Here is a 21,991-nt window from a genome sequence, read left to right on the forward strand (position 1 = left end):
GACGTACAATCGTGCCCCGCTTAACGATTGCCCCGCTTTACGATGAATCCACTTTACGACGATGTTTTTGTGATTGCAAAATGATGGTCTAAATGTAATTTTGCTTAGTGATTATAGGTTCCCTGCTTTGGGAACCAATTTTCGCTTTACGATGATCAAAAACAGCTGATTGTCGGGTTTTCAAAATGACAGCCGGGTGCTTAAAATGGCTCCCCGCTGGGCTTAGTGACATTCCTCGCTATACAGGCACCGAAAATGGCCGCCGTATGGAGGATCTTCGCTGGACAGTGAATTTTTAGCCCATTGGAATGCATTGAGGGGTTTTCAATGCATTTCAATGGGCTTTTTAATTTCGCTTTACGATGTTTTTGCTTAACAGCGATTTTCCTGGAACGGATTATCATCATTAAGCGAGGCACCACTGTATAGCTAAGTTTTTCAAGGCGATGGGAGAACCTAATCAAGTCTACTGAGCATTTCAGTCTGTGCTTCCACTACAACCCTGAGCTCAATCAGAAACTTGAAGGGATGTCTGGAGATTTACTGGCACACGTATTAGTAGGATGCTGGTTGTGGCTGTGATTCCTTGGTTCAGGAATATCTCAGATTCATTCAACCTGCTGACAATGGTATTCAGTTTAAGGGAAAGGGCACTCCATTGTTTCCATGGATGGATCTTTAAGTCTTAGGTAGGGTAAGACAGCACTCTTCATAAGGCAGGTCTGGAGCACCAGTACAGAGCAATGAATGGGCCACATGGTATAGATACCTATCGGGAGAGCTTTTTTTGGATTTCATGCATTAGGTGTCAGAATGCCTAGTGTGGCCACCTGCGGTCCAGAAGGCTGCTGTGAAAAACAACCCCCTTGGAAGCTGGCTCACATTGAGTCAGACCACAGGCCCCCGGAACCCAGTACTATCAGCGTAGCCTTGTAGCGGCTGTCCAGGATTTTACCTAGGAGATGCTGGCGGCGTGAAACCGGAGCCTCTTGCGTGCAAAGGAGGGGATTCACAAGCGAGCTCGGATAACTTGTGGACGCTTAAACAAGAGTTAGAGCAAGGGCCAGCTCAGTTGGCAACTGACTGGAAAGTTAGGCTGTGTAAATCAGAGTATTGGGGCAGATTCTGGAAATGAAGTAGACAGTGCAGCTTTCTCTTCAGTGTTTCTGAAAAGACTGAGGAAAGACTTCTGTGGTCATTCTAAATATCAGGAATAATACAGCTGGAACAGAACAGGGTGCAACATCTGGTCCCATAGTTCAGGTTCTTACTTTTTTTTGGGAGGGGGTGTCTCAAATTCCCCTGGTGCTTCCTATGGGGTAGTGGGCAGTTTTGTCAGAGTTATCCCAGCACCATGTATGTCCACCCCACAGACACATTCTTTAAAAAAAGAAAGTGGCCATGAGAGGGGGACACAATGCATTTTCTGTTTAAAAGCTACCTTGGTTAGAAATTTGGGGGGTTCTGGGGGTGTCCCAGATATCTGGAAGGTGGCCACTTTGGACTTGAAGGTTGCTAGCTAATTACTGGAAGATGAAAATGTGGTTAATGCGAATGTAAAAATGCGAATCGATAAAGCAGTACCACCACGGTGAGAAAGTGTTCCGTGTCTAGTCGCGCTGGCCACGTGACCATGGAAACTGTCTTCGGACAAATGCTGGCTCTACGGCTTGGAGATGGGGATGAGCATCGCCCCCTAGAGTTGGACATGACTGGACGAATTGTCAAAGGGAACCCTTACCTTAAATTGATTTATTTAGCTTAGGGATGGGCATTGTGTGGCTCCAGCACCCCACAACATTTTTATGATGGCTAAAAAGTCTGCTTGTACCCGCTAGAGCAGCGGTCCCCAACTTTTTTGGAACTGTGGAATGGTTTGGGGGGCTCCGTGCATGGGATGTGGGGACACCCCCACACTCACAGGTGGGTGTGTTGCACTCGTGGATGGGCGTATTGCACACGTGGATGGGCATGGTGCACACACCCACAAGCGCAACATGCCCACTGTGCGGGCGGGCTGGGGAGCAGAGATCCATCTCTGCAGCCAGGTCCTGGGAAGCCCATGGACCAGCACCAGGCCGCAGACCAGGGGTTGGGGACCTCTGCGCTAGGGAACAGGGCAATTTGCTGCCTGAAAGGGTCCCCACTCAAAATGATTTAATTTTTGAAAGATATACTGTATATATCTTTGGCCACTAGAGAGCACAAGAGAGCTTTTTCAGGGGGAGAAATTTTTTTGGGGAGATAAAATAGGGTAGGGGTTGAGAGAGAGCAGCCCTCCAAGCTCCAGAAATGGATGTACTACAGTGGTGCCTCGCATAGTGAGGTTAATCCGTTCCGGATTAACCCTCGCTGTGTGAAAACATCACTGCACGGGATGGGGAAAGCCATCGGATAGGCTCCAAAACTCACCGTTCAGCGAAGTTTTCCTATAGCCGGCAGCCATTTTCGCGCCCTCGGTAAGCAAGGGGAGGGCGGGAAAACGCTGCGGGCGGCCATTTCGGGGCTTCCGGCGGCCATTTTGGAGCTGCCGAACAGCTGGTCCGCGGCTTCGTTTTGCGAAGATCGGTAAGCGAAACGCTTACCGATCTTCGCAAAGCGATTTTCGGCCATAGGGGCCATCGGTATGCGATCGCATTTGCGATTGCTAGAACGTCCTTGCTATGCGGATTCGTCGTTCTACGGTGCGCTCGTTAAGCAAGGCACCACTGTATATTCAGATTTTGTAGATTTAGCTGATTGTCCAAAGTAAACAGATACTTAGGTGTGATATAAGCCTTTTATGAAAAAGGTCTGCATACCAGGCATAGATGCAGAGAAAGAAATGTCTGACTCCGCATTTCGGGAACAATCCTTTTCCGTGTGTTCAACCTATTGGCAATAATGTTTAAATCAAAATTATAGACAAAACTCTGTATTCACACTGCTCTTCTCTTTTGACTATTCCGTCAAATACTGGAGCCTAAATTTATTGCAGTATGATTCAGCCAAATATAATTTGATGTGCTTTCAAGTGCGTAAAATTCTATCCTTGAAACCTGTAGCTAAATTCGAGCCTTATCAGCTTTGGCTGGACTGTTTCCACGTGAGATAACGTTTGCGCATTCGAAGCTTTTAAGCCCGCCTTCCTTGAACTGTTGCCTGTCCAGGAGGGACTAGACCTCCTACCCTCCCCAACCAGCAGGGCTATTGGCCTAGTTGTTGGGGGATTGGAGGTGAAGTCCAGTACGATGCTGGAGGAAGCTGGAGGTTTTGGTCCAGTAATGATACTGTGAGTGATCTCTTCTATACATTTCAAATTCTATTTCTATCGGCGTGGATAGCAATTTTCTAGCAGTTCTAAACCAGGCCAACTAGAAGAGCCGGATCCTGGGCCTGCCCATGTCCGTCCCTGCTGTTGATAAACAAGCAGGTGTTGGCAAAAGGGTAAAGCTTGTGTGGCAGATGTGTTGGATTACAACACCCATCATTCCCAGCCAGCACGGTGAGAGGTGTCTGGCACCTCTGGAGAGTACCAGCCTGGTCCTAGGATGAAAGTAGCCGTGTTTATGATGCAAATGGCGGGGGGGGGGCAGGATCTGGATTTTTACTGCATGAGAATAAGGATGGAGAACCCCTTATTCTAACTTCAGAGAAGTTCTGGGGATATAGTCCAGTAGTGGGCCAGTGCAAAACGCAGAAACATGGGGCCAAACCCATCATCCTATCTGTGCTCTGAAGTCTCACTGTTCATAGCCAGTTCTCGGTACGTCGTGGCATTTCAGATTCTGAGATGGGGGAGAACCTGCGCAAAAGCTGGCCGTCCGTCCATGATCCTGCTACAGGGAAGGATGTGCGCGAATCCTCTGGGAATGCCAGGGTGTTGGAAGCATGAGCGGCAGGATCCACAGCCTAGATTCTGTCTTTTGGTGCATATAACTTGGGGCCGTTTCTATTTAGAGGTCAACCTAGTGTGAGGGTTCATCTTTCAAGAGGGGGGTGATCAGTACCTGGGGCCATTGGCAGTTCGGACACAAGAGACTTGTTCTGCTTTCAAACATCCAAAATTTATTTTAGGAACATCTAAAAACTATTTAAGTCAATGTTGACATTCAAGAACTCTGCCGAACCCAACAGGATCATAAACCGTTTCTTAGGATTGAAGCTGAGACTGGTTCTCGAAGGTGCGGTCCCACCGCGTCTTCCTACACCCTCGGTCCATCCATGTTGGCCCTGGTGATGGTGGCAACAAGGGCCCTTGGACCTGCGCAGGCGCCTCTCCCAGAGGCGAAAGCTCCTTGCTCCTCCTGGGCTGTGCAGATCTTGCCGCCCTGCCTCTGTTCATCCATGGAGCCCTTCTCTCTTTTCTGTCTCTCTCTCTCTCTGCCTTCGCTCTCTCTTCCTAGATCTTTCTTCCCCACTCCGGCCCTCCTTCCTCTCCCCAATAGGACAGCTTCTGGGGAAAACTCTCCTCCTCCGGTCAGCTTCTTCCCACAGGACCGGGACCGCCGGCTTCTCCCATTTGTGGACCTGTGGGCTCTCAAGACAAGCCATTCCTACCCAAGGGGGAAGGACGTTTTCCTTTTCCTTTCCCTCGGCTGCTCCCGCTTCTGCCTCCTCCTCCCACCCTTTCCTCTCCTTAGGTTCTTCTCTCTCCTTTCCTGCCCACCAGTCCCCGTCTCTGCTTTTCCCACCTCTTTTAACTGACTTTTTCCTCCTCTTCCCTAGGAGTCTCTTGGTCGCTTCCTTCTTTCCTCCGGGCCCATTTCTCTCCCTTCGTTCTTAACCTCTTTTTCCCTAAAGACGGACAGCGCTCCGGCAGAGATCCTCTCAGATCTGCCCTCTGACCCGCCCGTACCGACTTTCTTAGCATTGAGACCAGTTGGATCTGAATAACATACTGGTATTTGGGAGCCAATGGGGATCATGGGTATAGGTTTCCTGAGGATTAAAAGATGTATGGGTGGGTTTGCACAGGAGTAGGAGCACTCTGTCCCGCCCCATAATATATTCACTTTGTCTGAGCACCCACCTGTTCAGAAGCTTTAGCCATTGCTTTAAACTCCAGAATAGTACACTTTTCTTCTTTAGCCCTCACTTCACTGTCTTCCCATTAGAAGGGGTGGGAGTGGGGGGTGGTAAGTTTTTGTTGTGCTTAGAAGCATTTGTGGTGGAGGGGAAAGGAGAAGCTGCAGCTGATGGGAAAACAGCTGGCCGTCCAGGTGTTCTAGACTTCCCTCCCCCATCCACTGCACCTGGACAGGTGGGAATGGCCGTCCATAACTGGTGGCCTTATTCGGAGGGTTTAAAGCTGCGCTGGCATAAATAGGGTTAGACTCCAGTGGGGAGGGAGCTGCTGAAAGAGAGCTCTTCAAAGGGGGTGGGTGCGTGGGGGATGATGGTGTCGCGACAGGGCCAGCCCTACTGTTAGGCGATGGGAAGCGGCCGTCTCCCCCTTCATGTGCTGGGTTCAGGTAGCAAGGGGCTGGAGGAGAACAAACAGTAAGCCGTTTAGTTTATTCCCTCGAAGCTAGTCTGCTGTTGGGGGGCGGCAGGTGAAGGACAACATGGAATGGGAAGGTATGCCACGCTGTTCTTTATCTTGGACCAGACCTGCTGATTCGCTCTCGGTATTCACCTACCTGTCAGGGTTGTTGTGAACATGCAGCAGAAGCCGGGGGAGGGCATGGAAAGGAAATGGAAAACACAGGCATTACCCTCCAAATAATGCCATGACTGATTTTCAAGTGCTTTTCTTCCACCGGTGCCTTTTTTTTTTAACTGGGGGGGGAGGGGTGTGGGCATTCCTGGGTGGAATCCCTGGATCGTCCAGAAGGAGAAAAAAAACACACACACACACCCATCGCACAAACTCCGCGCCTTTCTGCATGGTGGCGATGATGACCTCTTGTCCGATGATGAGACCCACCACCACCACGCGCCACAGTGCCCACCCACCCCCAAACTACATTACCCAGAATGCTTCGGATTTTTCCTTTCTTTTAAAGAAAGGGAAAGGAAAGCCAGCAAACCCGAGGGAGGGAAGGAGGTGGGCCGGGGAGGTTGCATAACTCCCCCCCCCCCAGAGACCATTGACACCTCGGGGCCCCGCCCACGGGAGGGCGACGTCACTGGCCGGGAGGCCCCGCCCCCGTGGAACGTTTTGTAGCCAGTTTGATTGCTACAGTCGCGTCCGAGTTCCAGGCTATTTCCTGCTGCCGCTGCGGGGGCCAGAAAGGATTCCAGCAGTCGCTCGGATCCTGGCCCTCCCCGCGTGCTTTTTTTTTTTGGGGGGGGGGGGAGAAGGAATCGGCTGCATTTTTTCCCCTCCTTTTTTTAAAAAAAAATATAATTTTGGGTGGGAAACAGGATCGCGCTCCCAAACTCTTGCTTTTTGCCCCTCCGAGGGAGGTTGGACTTTTTCTCCCTTCTCTTTTTTTGGGTAATCTTACCCCTCCCCCCCCCCCACCGTTTGATCATGGTCTGCTGGGCAGGGGGGTGAGAGGGCTTTTTCTCAGCCTTAGTTAGTCTTCCGCCCCCCCCCCCCGCCGCCGCCGCCAGCCCTGAAAAGCCTCTTTCCAGGGAGTGTGTGAATGCGCGGGGGGTGCGGGGACGCGCGAGCGGGGCGAGGGGATCCCACTGCCCGGATTGCATTGCGGCGGTTCCTGCCAAGGTGGGGGGGGGGGTTTGGGGGAAAAGGGCTCGATCTCCCTCTTGCCCCCCTCCTTTCTCCGATCTTGGTGGGGAATCGATTTCTCCGTGAAGCGGGAAGGAAAAAAAAGGATCTAGATGGATTTGGAAGGGGGTTCTCGGACCTCGGCGGCCTCTTTTTGAAGAACGTGGGTGAGGAAAATCTCCCCACCACCACCATCACCACCACCTTGTAAACGATCGCGAAGGGAAAACAGCGGCTCCTTCTTCCTCCCCTCCCCCCTTTTCGGTACCCCCCCCCCCTTTTTTTTGGTCTTCCTTTCTTGTCTTTTGTCTCGACCCTGCGGCAGCATCTTGCAAGCTGGAGCATAATGGAGCTGGAGAATATCGTCGCCAACACGGTCCTGCTCAAAGCCCGGGAAGGTAAGCGAGAAGGGCCGCCCGGCAACGGGCGAGGCGGGGAGGCAGCGCGGGGGGGGGGGAGGTCGTGGCCCAGGCATCTCCGTGCCGATCGGACCTGGCCAAGCTCTCGCCCAGGGAAAGTTGGATTACGGCATCCGGCCACGGAGCGATGGCGGGAGCTGGCTTGATTTCCCCGGCCTGCGAGCTGTGGGTGAAAAAGTGCTCGAGCTTCTGCATCCTCTGATATGGTATAATAATAATGATGATCATCATCATCATCTTAGACCTGCACAGCTGGAAGGGACCCTCAGGATCATCAAGTCCAGCCCCTGTCAAGGAGGCCAAGGGGGGAATCGAACCCCCAGCCTCTGGAGGTGCAGCCAGAGAGAGCTATTCAGCAGTGGGTGTGTTGGTTGCAAGGATCTGTGGCATCTTTCTCCCTTAAGGAAACTTTTGGGTCGAATTAGGACTTGGGTGATCCAGATTTCAATTCCTGCTGTGTCTTTCACGCATCTCACTGGTCGATCCTGTGCCCTTCACTGTTTCTCGGCCTGGTCTACCTAACAGGGATGTTGTGGTGGGTGGAAGGGGACCTGTGTAGTCTATCTCGGTTTCATTACCAACAGAATAGGACACACATGTAAGCAGACCTAAGAAATAGCTTCAGCCATACACAGTTGCTTTCTCACCACAGTCCTGCAGAGCTGGTTAGAAATCAGAGATCGTGGTCAGTAGAATGGTCCTATCTAGGAAACTTCTTGGCTGAGGGGGGGCTTTGAACCCTTTTTCCTCTTCCCCTTCCTGGGACAAAGACAGTCCCGTCACAACTTTAATAGGGAGAGGGGACAAGGGAGGGGGCCCATCTCCAGATAAGTCATCGAAAGAGATCTGGACCAATGAAACAATGATTTGGATAAGCTTATGGAAGCAGATCATGAAAAGGGGGTGGGGGGGTCACTGTCTTCTATGGGATCTTATTGTGGAGGGAAGCTCTTCAGGTATCCTTGAACTGGATCACTCATCAGCCCGAGCAGCAGATGTAGCCAGATGTTGAGGAATGATAGGAGAGCCCATCCAACAACTACAAGACCACAAGCTGGCCACCTTAATTTACACACACAACACAATCCTCTACGTGCCATTGGTATACTGAATTAAAAGGCATCAATTCCTAGATATGTGTGTTATAGCAAACATTTATCAAAATGCAGGTCCTTTATAACAATAGTCACATGTGGTCAAGTCAGTTCTGGCTTATGGTGGCCCTTTTCAGGGTTTTCCCAGGTAGAGGATACTCAGAAGTGGTTTGCCATTTCCCTTCTTCTGCGGGTGCCCTGGGACTGTGCAGCTTGCCCAAGGCCACCCAGGCTGGCCCTACTCACAAGGAGGCCTGGTGGGCAATCAAATTCCCAACCAGATACCTAATTCACTAAGGAATCCAGCTTGCAGCAGCTTTTGTTGAAAAAAAAAAGCCCTATCTTTTCAATATAAGGAGAGTCATTAATGCTTCCCTTCTCCAGTGGTTCTCTGAGTTTTTACCTGATAAGGGTGAACAAAATATCTTTATGGTTCAAATTCTGATTGAGTAGGCTTCTTCCCTCTATTCCCATCTTTGAATTTGAATAAGCTCTTAATGGGCCTTTGTGAAGATGGGTGATGTGAAAAGTCTTTGTATTGTTTGTTGTTCATTATTACTTGTTTAGCCTTTAATTGCCTTTTTGGCCTTTATAGCCCTGCCTGATAGTTGCACTGGCCACGTGACCACGGAAACTGTCTACGGACAAACACTGGCTCTATGGCCTGGAAAATGGGGATGAGCACCCTCCCCTAGAGTTGGACACGACTGGACTAAATGTCAAGGAGAACCTTTACCTTATCCCTGCCTGGATCCACCACACTTTTTGCATCTGAGATGGAGAATGTTAAGTCCCTTTAGTCCAAAGTACCACATTGTGCTGATTTCCGTATGTTTCCAAGGTTGGGATGACTCTTCAACTCAAGACTGTATTGTAATTTACGTGACCTAGCTAAATATTACCCTGATCTTTAGATAAAAAGGCAAATTAAGCCATGGAATGCCCTGCCACAAGATGTAATGTTGGCTTCCAACTTGGCTGGATTTAAAAGAGGATGACAGCTATCCATGACCATTAGGGCCATCAATGACTAGTAGTCCAGATGGCTGTATCTAACTTCCTTAATATGTCAGTAGCTGGACAATACGAGGCAGGAAATTACAGTTGCATTCATGGCCTACTGGTGGAATCTCTGTAGATAACTGTTGGCCACCATTGGAACAGAACACTGGCCAAGAAGTTATGCTTTTTTGCCTGGTCTAGCATAGTTCTTCATCTTAGAACTACAGAGCTGAAAGCAAACCTATGGGTCATTGAGTTCTCCTATCTCCTTATGCCTTGCACACAGGAAGCTCATTGCTTAATTTTTTGTTGTTTGAAAATCTTGAAACGTTAGGAGTGGTTTGTGGCATCTGAGAACCGTTACAGTGCTCTTTCAGTGTGATCAGTAAAAAGAAAACCCAGACCACAGGAAAAACTGATACTGTAGGCTTTAACTCTGCATTTTCACAAGATGCAACAAACCTGGTATGTGTCCATTTTGCCCCAACTAGACAGGTTGTTGCAAAGTTTAAGGGACTGATCTTGACAGTTGTATAGTCAGGGTGGGCAGCTGGTGTCTCTCCAGATGCTGATCTACAACGATCATTGGTGCTTCTGGGTGGGGCTCGTGAAAGTTGGAGTCCACCAACATCCAGTGGGTGACAACTTGCCAAGTTCTGCTCTGAGCCTTTTCAAGGGAAAGGCTCCTCTCAGTAGTTAAGGTTTGATTCCTGGTCCAGTCAGACATCTGGATAGCTCAGTGGTGTAGGTCTCTGGCTGTGGAGCCAGAAGGGGAGAGTTCAGTTCCCCACTGTGCCTTCTTGATCCAAAGGGTGCCTTCCAGCTCTGCAGTTCTCTGATGATGATGATGATGATGATGATGATGATTGCGAGCTCTGCCGGTACAATGAGAGCCCCTTCTGATCCATCTGAATAAAAGCATCCAGTGAGGAAGATGTGATACAGAGCTGAAAGATGGATTATCCCTACATAACCTCTTTGAAAAAGAAAGCAAGGAAGTAGAAAGCAGTTCCTGAATTCCTAACTCTTTTGTAATGGGCTTGGGGCCCTGTAGAGTGACTAATTTTGTTGAGAATTGAAGCCATACCTTCTGCCTGGTTGCAACACTCCAAAGTAAGAAATTTCATCTGCCCCACATTTGCAAAAGACATGACTTATTCCAGGTCGTGGACATGTTGCTAAGCATGGACCCAGAGGAGGTCCTGACGCATCAACAGGGAGTGTGGGGGAAGCTGCCTATTCTAGGTATAGGCCCTTTATCACTCAAGCCCAGCAGTGTGGTCAGTAGAGTGCTTATACTGCATGATTTGTGATGGACTGGAGTTTGGAAATGCCAGGTGCTAGTCCTCAGTGAACAAGGAGCCTTGCAGTCGGCCAGTCACTCTTTCTCAGCTTGGACATCCTCACAGAGTTGAGGATAATGTGGACAGGAAGAAAGCCATGGATGTTACCTTGGGTTTAGTGGAGGAAAGATACCGTGGGAATAAGTAATACAGAAGAAGCAGAGGTGAAGCTTTGGTTTCAGTTTATATTTGATAAATATTCTCTCCAAACAAGCAAATTTCTTCTTTTAAACAACTGAATGTTGGAGAAATTGAAGTTTAGCTAACCGTAGATCTGGGGCCAGATCTTCAAGTGCTTAAGTCTGAAAAATCTATGTTTGCACCCCGGTGTGGTCAACCATGAATTAAAGTTGACACTTTTTTTGTTTTCTGTAAGCCTCATATTTAATATCTGTAATTACGAGTCATCTGACAAGGTCCTCTGCAGGCTGGGAAGAGCTCTGCCTGTTGAATTTGGATGAAGTAAAAGGGGAGAGAACATTGTTTCTGCAGACGTTTGGGCAGAATTTACCAAAATGTGCACATAGATTCACAACAGAGAGAACTTGAGTTATAAAAATAAAAAAATCAGGACTTGGAAAAGTTATCTTTCTGGACATGATCCTACAGAGTAACTTTACCAAGCTCTCTGAAAAATGCACATGCTGGGGAAAGCAAAGCTTATTTGACCCTTGACTTGGAGCAGTTGTGCAGACTGAAAACCAGAAGTCTCTTGTGTGCATACCTGGAGGTGCAAGAAATCAATCCTAGGGCTTTTGTTGTGAAGAATGTCCTTCTATGGCCGAGCTTCGGCCCTTAAACTAGCATCTTGTAAAAAAATGAGAGGTTCCAGAGTACGGTCGGTAAATATGGTCCTGATCTTCTCTCTTGGAGAAAGGCAACTCTGTGTCTGCAATTTTCATTTCCATGGAAGACAGAGGTGGCCCTCCAGGTGTTGCTGGATTAAAACGCCCATCTGCCCTAGCCACTGTAGTGAAGGATGTTGGGAGCTGTAATCTGACAAAGTCTGATGGATCACTTCTCTGATATAAGAAATTCTATGCCCCTTGCTACATGTATGCGATTGCTGATAGTAGTGTTTGATTCTATAAACATTATTCTAAATACCGTATTTTTTTGTGTATAAGACACCCTCATGTATAAGACGCCCTCCACTTTTCTAATCCAAAATTAAGAAATCTAAGAGGGCTTAGCAAGTGCAGTTGGAAAAGGATCAAAGCGCTGCAGGATCGCTTTGATCCCTGCTTTCCCCTCCACTTATTTTTGTTCTCTCCTCAGCTTACTTCCGTGTTTAAGACGACCCTCAATTTTTAGTCTAAAGATCATAGACAAAAGTATAGTCTTATACATGGAAAAATACGGTATGTATTTGTTGGGAAGCCTTGATTGACAAAGGTCAAGCAATATATCCCTGCTTTAAAGTGGATCGTGGAAAGGGCATATACGAACTACAGCATCATGCATGAAAAGATCATCTGACTTCCAGGTGTTGCCTCTTCTACTTGTAGAAGAAGATGGGCAGGAGGGGCAGGATCAAGGGGAGGGAAGCCATCACCGACCTCTGGAAAGCAGTGATAAGGGTATCTAGAAGGAAATCCAAAGAAGATCCCAAACTGTGCTGGTGGGGAAAATGTCCAGGCTTGGTGAGAATGGCACTTGCTTCCACCGACTTTGTTGGAGTCCTGCTGCCCTCTGCCCTTATCCTCACCCATTGCCAGAATATGTCTCTTCCCCGAGACCTTCCCCAAATGGGAATCTGGCATCCAGGCTGGAAAAGTTTCCTTGCCCTGGAGCATCTGCCTGAGGATGCTCAAATGGGAAAAGGACACCCATGGCTATGATGCATGTTACCTTGTGAAGAAAGGCTTGATTAATTTCCAGACTGAGTTCAAACGTAGCTTAAAAAGAGCCATTGTGGTGCAGTCGTTATTTCTGGACTTTGGCCCCTGGGGAAATCAGTTTTAAACCCCTGCCAAGCAATGAAGAACCTGGGGGGCGGGGGGGGGGAATCAGTCACAATCTCTCAGCTGAACCTACTTCACAAGTTTGTTGCGAGGAGAAGCACCCTGTGCTTTCTGGAGCTTCTTGGTGTCATGAAAAGAAAAAACCAGAACCTGTAAAAATAAAAATAAACCAGTTCCATCGGTGCTACTCAGAAACGGGGCCGTTTTTAGTTTTTCTTTAGTGGAATATTCTGAAAGCACAGTGTCAGGGATGGAAATCTGTCTGCTCTGCCCGGTTGTTCAGTGTCCGCTCCTTCAGATGCTCCTGGGCTTCATCTCCCATCATCCTTTGCCACCAGCTGTGATGTGCCAGCCCATCCTATTCTGTTGGGACAGCTACGTATTCTCCATCCTGGTCTAAGCAACAGTAAAAAAAGAAGCCTTTTATATTTCAAAAAGTATGATTTTTTTTTCTTACGTAAGCCTTGCCAAAGATGAGGGATTTGGGCAGTTGCAGTCGAGCAACACCTGAAAGTTGGCAAGTTTCCCACCCTTGACTCGCCAGTGAGACATGACTGTAGCAGTCTTTTTTGTGGTTGAAGGCGGAAGCCTGTCTCGTTTCAGCTCTAATAATTATTCAAGGAAACTCTTTTGCCTTCTTTGGAACGGGAGCTGGGTTGCCTTGTGTGTAACTTGGCAACCTCCATTGGGGGGAAAAAAAAACAACCACGGGTTTTGCCCCTCTCTAGAGATGGGCACAAACCACTGGTTTGGTGGTTCTGTGTGGCTTGTTTTCCAGCCAAACAGCTGATCCACAGTTTGGCGCCCACTCCCTCCAGCAGGTGCTCACTCAGAGGCAATGCCTTGCCCTGCCTCCTCCAGCAGCTGTCTCCAAGTGGGCACCTGCTGGAGGGGGCAGGATGCTGAATTGTGAATCAGCGTCTGCTGGGAAACAAACTGTGTTGAACCAGCGGTTCATGCCCATCTCTTCCACTCTCTGTTTCACAGCTTGGAAAGTTTTAAGAAGTAATTCGTTATCTTTATAGCTCAAAAACAGCAATTTGTTACTATTATGTGCAGTGTCACCAAGTCAGAAAGAAATTATAGAGACCCTAATAGGGCTTTCAAGGTAACTTAGATATCTAAGGAGTGGTTTTCCCCTTACACTCACAAACATACACACACAGAGAGAGGTTTCTGTGGGTGATCAGGGATTCCAACTGAGGTCTATTAAGGCCTTGTCGATCGCTGGATCCTGTGCACCACACTGGTATGTTTAAAACAGTGGTTCTTAACCTTTGTTACTCGGATGCTTTTGAACTGCAACTCCCAGAAACCCCAGCCAGCACAGTTGGTGGTGAAGGCTTCTGGGAGTTGCAGTCCAAAACTCCTGAGTAACCCAAGGTTAAGAACCAGTGGTTTAAAACAACCAAGAACATAACTTTTTCAAGCTCTGATAAAGTCATAATCATAATGTAACTGAGCTATACCTTTGCTGTTGGAGAAAGAACTGACTCCAACCAATGAGTTGGATGCAAATGGCTGCTTCCAAGCGCTGTCCTGAGTCATAGCCTGGGTGAGCAGAGAGGGCCTGTTGTAAACCGTCGGCATATGTCAGCTCTTGTTTTGAAAGCATTTCGCCTGCGCAGAATTGCTCTTACCTTGTAAATGCAGCCGAATGCAGGGCCCTGGGAATGTTTTTCCACGGGGGAAAGTCAGTGCTGGGCAATCCCCAGACCTCATGCGCTTGATGAACTGCAGCTGTGTATTCCAGCTTGGCTCTGAATGAATGAAGCAACTGGGGCTGGATTTTTCCAAACTCCTCGAAAGCTCTGTTTCGAATGGGCAAAACAGAGGTCTGGATTTTTTTCCTTCTCCCCCCCCCCCCCCAACGTGTCCCTGACTGCAGTTGCCTGGAAGAATTTTGCCGGTCCTGAGGCTGATCGCTCAGAAAATGGCACAATTTGGTGACATAGCTTTCTGGGGGGAGTTTGCAGGGCTTGGGAGAGAAAACTGATTGGATGGCAGTTGGGTAATTATGGGAGTTGTAGTCCAAAAGATTACTTTTCCAAGTTCTGGGTGTGTAAACAGGGCAGTGTTGAAGCTCTGGAAGTAATGAGACTGGGGTGCGTAGTTGCTTCATAATGACTTAGGCATTGAATCTAATTGGCCCTGTTTGTTTTGATTTTCCCCATTTACAAAATGAGTAAGTATCTATAGGGTAGCTGGCTGAATAGCTCAGTAGTTTAGGTCTCTAGCTGCAGAGCCAGAGGTTGGAAGTTTGATTCCCCATCAACCACTCCTGAGTAGTCTTTACCTCAAAAGGGTTGCCATGTCAGCACATGATGATTATTATATATGGGGTATGCTTTTATTGTTCCATTTTGCCAGCCATTGTCTTGGTGCTGATAGTTTCCGTTCTCCCATAGAAGCTGCTTCTGGCCTCACACACACACACACCCCTAGTAGCTCTTCAACCCCCCCCCCCCCAAATGCTCTAAAAATAGCATCCGGAGCATGGTGTGAAAATAAAAATGTAGCTGCTCACAGAAACAATAGCGAAAGAAAGAAAGACAGATCCTGCTCCCCCCCCAAAAAAATCTACTCTAAAAAAACTATTGGAGAAATAAAATAAGCATGATTGTCAAGTTAATAAATGATAAGATATGAGATATTTAGTAAAGGAAACCACTGGAATTATGTCCTCCTTCCATCCTCCAGCATAGCCTCAGACACTTGCCCTTCTGTCTGAAAACAAACTGACTTGCCAAATGGCCTGTGGTTAATTTTAACTAAAGTATATTTGAAACAATCTTCATTTATCAGAACGTCTTGTTTAAGCAACAAAACACACACAAATCAAAGCATGCTGATGACAAAATAAATTGCAAATACCGTTAGTCCACACACAGTGAGTGCAAGATGATAAACGTAGTTTCCACCTGTATGGGAGCCTTATTTGCTACAGAACTTTCAGAAAGCCTAATGGCATTTGGGGTCTGTACAGCCTGACTTTGGTGGAAATGCTTTGTAGAATGTGGGCATATTATGGGATTCCAAGCCAGGTGCTGCTGCTATCCAGGTCTGCTTATGTGGAGGAAAGTGACCACATTTCATACCCTCAGACTATATCTTGCTCTTACTTGACTCCTACCATAACAGAATTTTTAAAAAAACCCTTTTCCAAGGTGTATATGTATATGTTTTTAGTCCTTATATGCTTTCTGTCAATCCCATCACCTTCACAGGTGTGTTGAGTGGGGACAAGGGACAGGGCCTTTTCTGTGGCTGCTCCCAGACTTTGGAACTCACTGCCACTGGCAGTCAAGCTGGCTGGATCTTAGTTCTCCTTCCACAGGCAGGCAAGCAAAGATCTTACTCTTCAGACAGACTTTCTCTTAGTGACTGGCTGCCTAAGAGGGGCTCCTCAATGTCTGTTGCGTTTAATGTCTATTTGTCCTAAGTGTCTTTTTAGAAGTTATTTTATCTACTAGTTTTAATATTTAATATTTATTCAATTCTTTGTTAACACTATAATAATTTATTGCCTTTAGCTTTTAACACCATTTTTTTAACACTGTAAGCTGCCTTGGGTTCTTTTTTAGAAGAAAGGTGGAATATCAATACAGTATTTTAAGTAAATACATTCTCGGGCGGTCCATTATTATAATTATCATTTATGGTAAGTTGGAAAGCAGGGAAATAATGGATTAGGAGAAAGAGTGGGTGTCTAAAGGATGCCAGGAGGTCACAGCTGGGTACTCCAGAGCTTGGAATCAATTAATTGTTTTACCTAATTAGGCTAACTTATTAACTTTTAGCTTAATTAGGGCCAAATGCCATTAACACAGTGACCTAACTTAATTGGGCCGTGATTGCCCACATCTTTAACAGCTTCAGGAGTTTTGCTGATCTATTTTGCTGGTTTTGTAGCCAGCAGGAAAGAGTTAGACCCACAGCCAGGAGAAGGAGCTGATCCTGGCAATAACACCAGACATGGCTATGTAGAAGGAGTGAAACAGAGCAGGGTGAGAATAATTGTAAAGGCACGTGTGTACGTACATGCATGTGAGAGAGAGCAAGCGAGCATATAGACAGACAATTCACGATAGCTGAAGAATTAGTAAATGAATATAGGTTTTTGTTGGGGAGGGATGAAACATGGAAGTTCTGATGCATCTCAGCAGGCAGAGATCAATTGAACAAGTTATCAGATCCATCCTTTAAGGCAGCATTTTCCAACTTAACACATTCTAGTTGTGTTGTGCGGCACATCTTGCTATACTGAGCCAGCAGGTGAACAGTAGAATTGGTAGTCAAATAAATCTGGAAAGTACTAGAAGCCAACTTAAAATTACAAAGAAGAAGTTATTTTATTAAGGAGTGAAATGCCACTAAGGAGAAGGGTCTTGATAGGTGGGTCAGCAATATGTGCCATTTTCAACCAAGTTTTACTTAATACTAACTATTAATGTTTCATGTTTACCTCGAACTTTACCCACTCATAGCCATCTATACTACACTGTTGGGTGTGTGTGTGTGTGTTACACAATTGGAATCGCAACAAACAAGTCCTTTTGTAGTTGCAGGGCCAGCCAGAAGTCCTGGTTGTATATTCAGAAGCCTGTATGTAAACAGTTGCTATCTAAAGTTTCTGTGTAAACTTTCAGAATAGACGTGCAGGTGGGGAAGTCAGCAATTCCCATCATTCTAATTTTCCCCACCCTGCACATACGTTGACCCAACGTTTCCACAAGATTTCTAATACTTGTGACTTAACTCTAACAGTAAAGACTGTTTTGGGGGTTGGTTTTTTTGTTTTTAAACAGAATCTCAGCTTCCTGCCTCTGCTTTCACAACGCTGGAGTTTTGTAAGCCAACCTCTAAGGCTGCTGTGAGAGTAGAACTTGTGGTGCACAATGAGAACTTTTCTTTAGTCTGTCCTGTAAGCAAAATGAAAAGCCTCACGATTAAGTAGTTTTCAGTTGAAATGATGGACTAGCCAGTCTACAGACAGATTTTCCTTTTATAACTTTTCGCCGTTATTAGGGGCCAGCTTAGAGTGACCACTTGTTGTTATGTGCCGTCAAGTTCACTCTGATTTATGACGACGCTGTGAAGGAGCAACCTCCAGAATGGCCTGTCCTCAGTAGCCACTCTGTGGGCCAATCTGCCGGCCATTGTTCTGTTTTCCATATTTGTTGACATATTCTTGTTAGGATTTTGACCAATTCAGTTTGTATGGTTGAAATGGTTCTATTGGTATCCCATTTCCTCCAGTGATTAATTTTTTCCTAGTGCTTTCAGAGTAGCTTTCACATTGCTTTCTAGAACTACAGATTCTTCATCATAAGATTTCTTTTCAAAGGAGTCTGTCACCCTATTATCTCTTCTGTATAGGTCAGTATACTGCTTCCACCTTCTCTTTATTTTCTCTTGATCAGAGAGTGTGCTTCCCTGTTGGTTATTCAGTATTCTTAATCTAGGCTTAAGTTTCCCTTTGGTTTCTTGGATCTTCTGGAAGAGATATCTTTTTTCTCCTTTCATTGTTCCCATTTCTTTGTACTGGTTATAGTAATATAGCTGAAAAACTGTATTCAGGGTTCTGACCTTGTCTAGCTTCCTGACGGCATTGCTCTCAACTTCTCTGACAGAATTAAATTCCCTTGCCACATTAAGGTGTGTCTCCTTAATATTCATTCATTCATTCATTCATTCATTCATTCATTCATTCATTCAATTTATATACCACCCACTTGCCAAGAACCACTCTGGGTGGCTTATAATACAAAATAACAAAAAAAGAATACAAAGAAACCAAATAATAAGATACAACTCAACTATATAAAAAGAAACAATGTAACAAAATCAAAATCAGACAAATTAATATACATTCTAAAAATACCAAACATTTAGACATATGGTATTTAAATTTGCAGTAGAAAGCAGGGATTAGGTTTTAGCTTAATGCCAACAGGCTCAGGAGATAGCATCGTTTCAAAAGCCTGCCAAAATAACCAGCTTTTGAGTTGTTCCTTAAAAATCCCCAGCAAAGGGGCCAGACAGACAGTGGAGGGGAGATTATTCCATTGGTGGGGGGCAACCACCAGGAAGGCTGGATTTCTTGCCCTCTCCCTCCATTGAGGGTATTGACCTCTCTTGGGGTCAGTGCCCTCAGCCGCCCTGCCTGGGATGAATGGGTAGAATGGGCAGTTCCAGTTGGGAGCAGGCGTTCTATCAGGTATCAAGGTCCCACACAGTTTAGGGCTTTGTAGGTTAAAACCGTCACCTTGAGGCCGGGATGGAAACGGACAGGTAACCAGCGTAGGGCAGCAGGAATTGGGGAGATGTGTTGGTATCAACTCCATATAATAACACGTTTAAAAAGAAGGCTGTATCACCTACTGCAAAAGAGGCATCAAATTTGTGTATTCTAACTTACCTGATTAGATGCATTTTTGGATATTACTATAATTGAAAAAGAGTTATAGTGTATCTTCCATAACGAATAAGAAGACTGCAGCGGGTTAGCTGGGTGGTTGATCCCTTGGTACTAACTGCTGAAGTGCAATTTCAAGGACCCCCGCTTTCCCTTCTTAGAGTGCTTTATGTCTAAGAAATCAAGACTTGGATTAGACAGCTCTTGAGAGGGAGGACTGTCTCTCCTCAAATGGAACAAGAATAGGAGACTTTTGCCCTGGGCATTTGTATATTTCTTACCAGCAGCTGTATTGGCAGGGGCTACTGGGAAACTGAGAGCTGAAACTGGAAGTAGAGTCATGGCAACTGGACTTCTTTCTTATTAGATTTTGCTACTCATCCAAGTAGCTTCTTCAGTCTGAGGAGAGTTGGTAGGAGACCCCTGATATATCCTCCCCATTGGTTTCACTTCCCCCTGGTCTGAATAGGCTGGTAGAAGGACAAAGGACTGGGGGGTGAGGGATAATCCCACTTCTGCAGTCCTTCTCCACCCATTGTCATGGGTCACTAACAGTCATTAACAGTGCTTTCTGGTGGATACGGTCTTGATCTTTCTGGGGATGGATGAAAGGGCAGCATGATAAATGGGAGACCAATGTGTACTAATTTTGGACTGAGAAGATAGATGGTTTGAGAAAAGGGTCAGGGAGGCCATATATGTGCATATAGAAAATCCCTCACTCAATGCAGGTGGAGGCCTTAAAAACATTCTGTCTCCCAACATAAAGGATATATCGGGGTCTCCTACCAACTCTCCTCAGACTGGAGAAGCTACTTGGATGAGTAGCGAAACCTAATCAGAAAGAAGTCCAGTTGCCATGACTGAACTTCCAGGTAACCTCACCTGGATGACTGAGAATCTTCACAGATGAGAGCTGAAACATCTGGAGGGACAAAGGTTCCCCCATCCTGAATGAGAAGGCTGACCACTGTAGAGCAGTACCTCTTTCTCACCTGCCCTCCAACCCCCCTGCTTCCTGGTGGAAGAGTTAGGCCCCAAAGTACTGGAGGATGTGATAGGATTAGAACTGCTGCTGCCTGTCCGTTCAGGTTTTCTCATCACAGCAACCATTGCAAGTGCTGTCTGGATGAGTGCCTGAATTGGGGGCCTCCTGCCAAAGTGATGAGTGAAGAATTATAAACAAGAAGCATCTGATCCAGTCTATGCCCATCTCACCTTAAGCAGGTATTCTGCTTTATTTCCCCATTTTTCTTTTGCAGTGCTGGAGAGTGTCAGCAGTGCAATGGAAAGTCATAGCATCTGGAGTGTTTGTGAGGATGCTGTCACAGGAAATGTGAAATGTGCTGTTAACATGGCCTGGAGAAATTGCCATCTTTTCCTTTAGTTTTCCCATTTTTGCCCCGAACTGATTTTTCTCTCTTAGGCTGATCTCAACCAGCCACATGCTGCCAGGACTGGTGGACTGTAGTTACCCCCTCCTTCCTATTAGATGCTATCTTTCCTCAGGTGACACAACAGAGTGAGCGCCCTTCACTTGTCCCAGCTCTGCCATCCTAGCGGTTCGAAAGCATGCAAATGCGAGTAGATTAATAGGGACCACCTTGGTGGGAAGGTAACGGTGTTCCGTGTCTAGTCATGCCAGCCACGTGACCACGGAAAATGTCTATGGAGAAACGCTGGCTCTTTGGCTGAAAATGGAGGTGAGCACCGGCCTCTAGAGTCAGATACAACTGGACTTCATTGTCAAGGGGAACCTTTACATTTACATTTTCCTCAAGTGAGTTACTTTGAATAACTTTCAGTTATCTGAAAGAAATACATTGGTGCCTCGCTAGACAGTTACCCTGCATGGCAGTTTTTTCTCTAGACATTGACTTTCTGTGGTTGCTATAGCGATTCGCAAAACAGTGATCCTATGGGGCAATTTTGCTGGACAATGTTTGGTCCCTGCTTCGCAAACCAATTTTCACTAGATTTTGACAGCTTCCTCCACGCTCGCAAAACAGGTGTTTTTGGGACCTAAGCTTCACAAGACAGTGATTTAAACTGCTGATTGGTGGTTCGCAAAGTGGCTTTCCTATGGCCGATCTTCAACGGCTAGACAATGATGATTCTTCCCCATTGGAACGCATTAAACAGGTTTCAAGGCATTCCTGTTTAATGCATTGGGGAAATGCTTTTCATTAGACAATGATTTCGCTAAACGAGGCACCACTGTACAACAATTAACCTCTAGGTCCTGCAATAGAAACAGGAGTAGGTAAGCTTCTAGCCTGTCGGCAAGGCTGTGAAAAAGAAAGAGTTCCATCTTCCTGGTTTTTTGAGGTAGGCCAAGTTGCTGTTGTGGAAATACTTTCCATAGCTCTGTAGAAACAGTGACACTGTCAGTGAATTGGTGTGTGTTTGCTCAGGAAGAGTCCTGCTCTTCTATGACACTGCAAATAATAGACCAGTGTATATGGATGAGAAAGCTGCCTTCCACTTATTCTGATTGCCCAAGAGGCCTTCTGCCAGAGTTGGTCCTACCATTAGGCAGAGTGGGGGCATCCGATGCCAGGAGACTTGTGGTGGCAGCTCCCCTCCTGATCCTTCTGAGCCCCACCCCAGACATTTCCTTCTCTCAAAAGGAAGAGGGACACATGTCACACGGTTTGCCTTGCAGCTGCAAAAGCTGAGCTTTTTCCCTTCAGGGATGGTGGAGGCTGCCCACCAGTTGCCTGGATGGTCTATGGAATTTATTTATCGAGCTCCTAGACTGCTTGACTGAGTAAAGAACTACAGTACTCAGGGTGGTTTACATCATCTCCTTGTTCATGGTTTCTGACAGTGAAGTGTGTTGGCCTGGCCCAGCCTTCTATGTTGACATCTGATACCTATTTAGAGATAAATTTGCTAATGATTCTATTTCTTGTAGGTGCCTCTTCTTTTACATCCTTGTTACCAAAATGCTGGTGTTTCCTTTACTGCAGTTCTATGCTAGAATGTCAAGAACTAAGGGGGAAATTGCTTTTTTGGCCTAGAGAAACCTGATTTTTGAGAATTGTCGTCCAAAGCAGGAGGTTTGCAAGCTATGGTCTGGATGAGGTCAGGGGG

At 46.5% G+C, this 21,991-nt stretch overlaps 1 protein-coding gene across 1 annotated transcript in view; it reads left to right on the forward strand.

Annotated features, from left to right (window-relative positions):
* Nucleotides 1-6,589: 6,589 nt before the first annotated feature.
* The window catches only part of LOC110075170 (G protein-coupled receptor kinase 5), a 97,798-nt gene continuing 82,396 nt past the window's right edge, over nucleotides 6,590-21,991 (forward strand). The window contains exon 1 of the mRNA XM_020786128.3: nucleotides 6,590-7,053. Within this exon, the coding sequence (XP_020641787.3) occupies nucleotides 7,002-7,053 (52 nt within the window). The 5' untranslated portion in view covers nucleotides 6,590-7,001. The remainder of the gene's footprint in view (nucleotides 7,054-21,991) is intronic.

Source organism: Pogona vitticeps, chromosome 8 (genome assembly GCF_051106095.1).
Source record: "Pogona vitticeps strain Pit_001003342236 chromosome 8, PviZW2.1, whole genome shotgun sequence".
NCBI classification, from domain to species: Eukaryota; Metazoa; Chordata; class Lepidosauria; order Squamata; family Agamidae; genus Pogona; species Pogona vitticeps.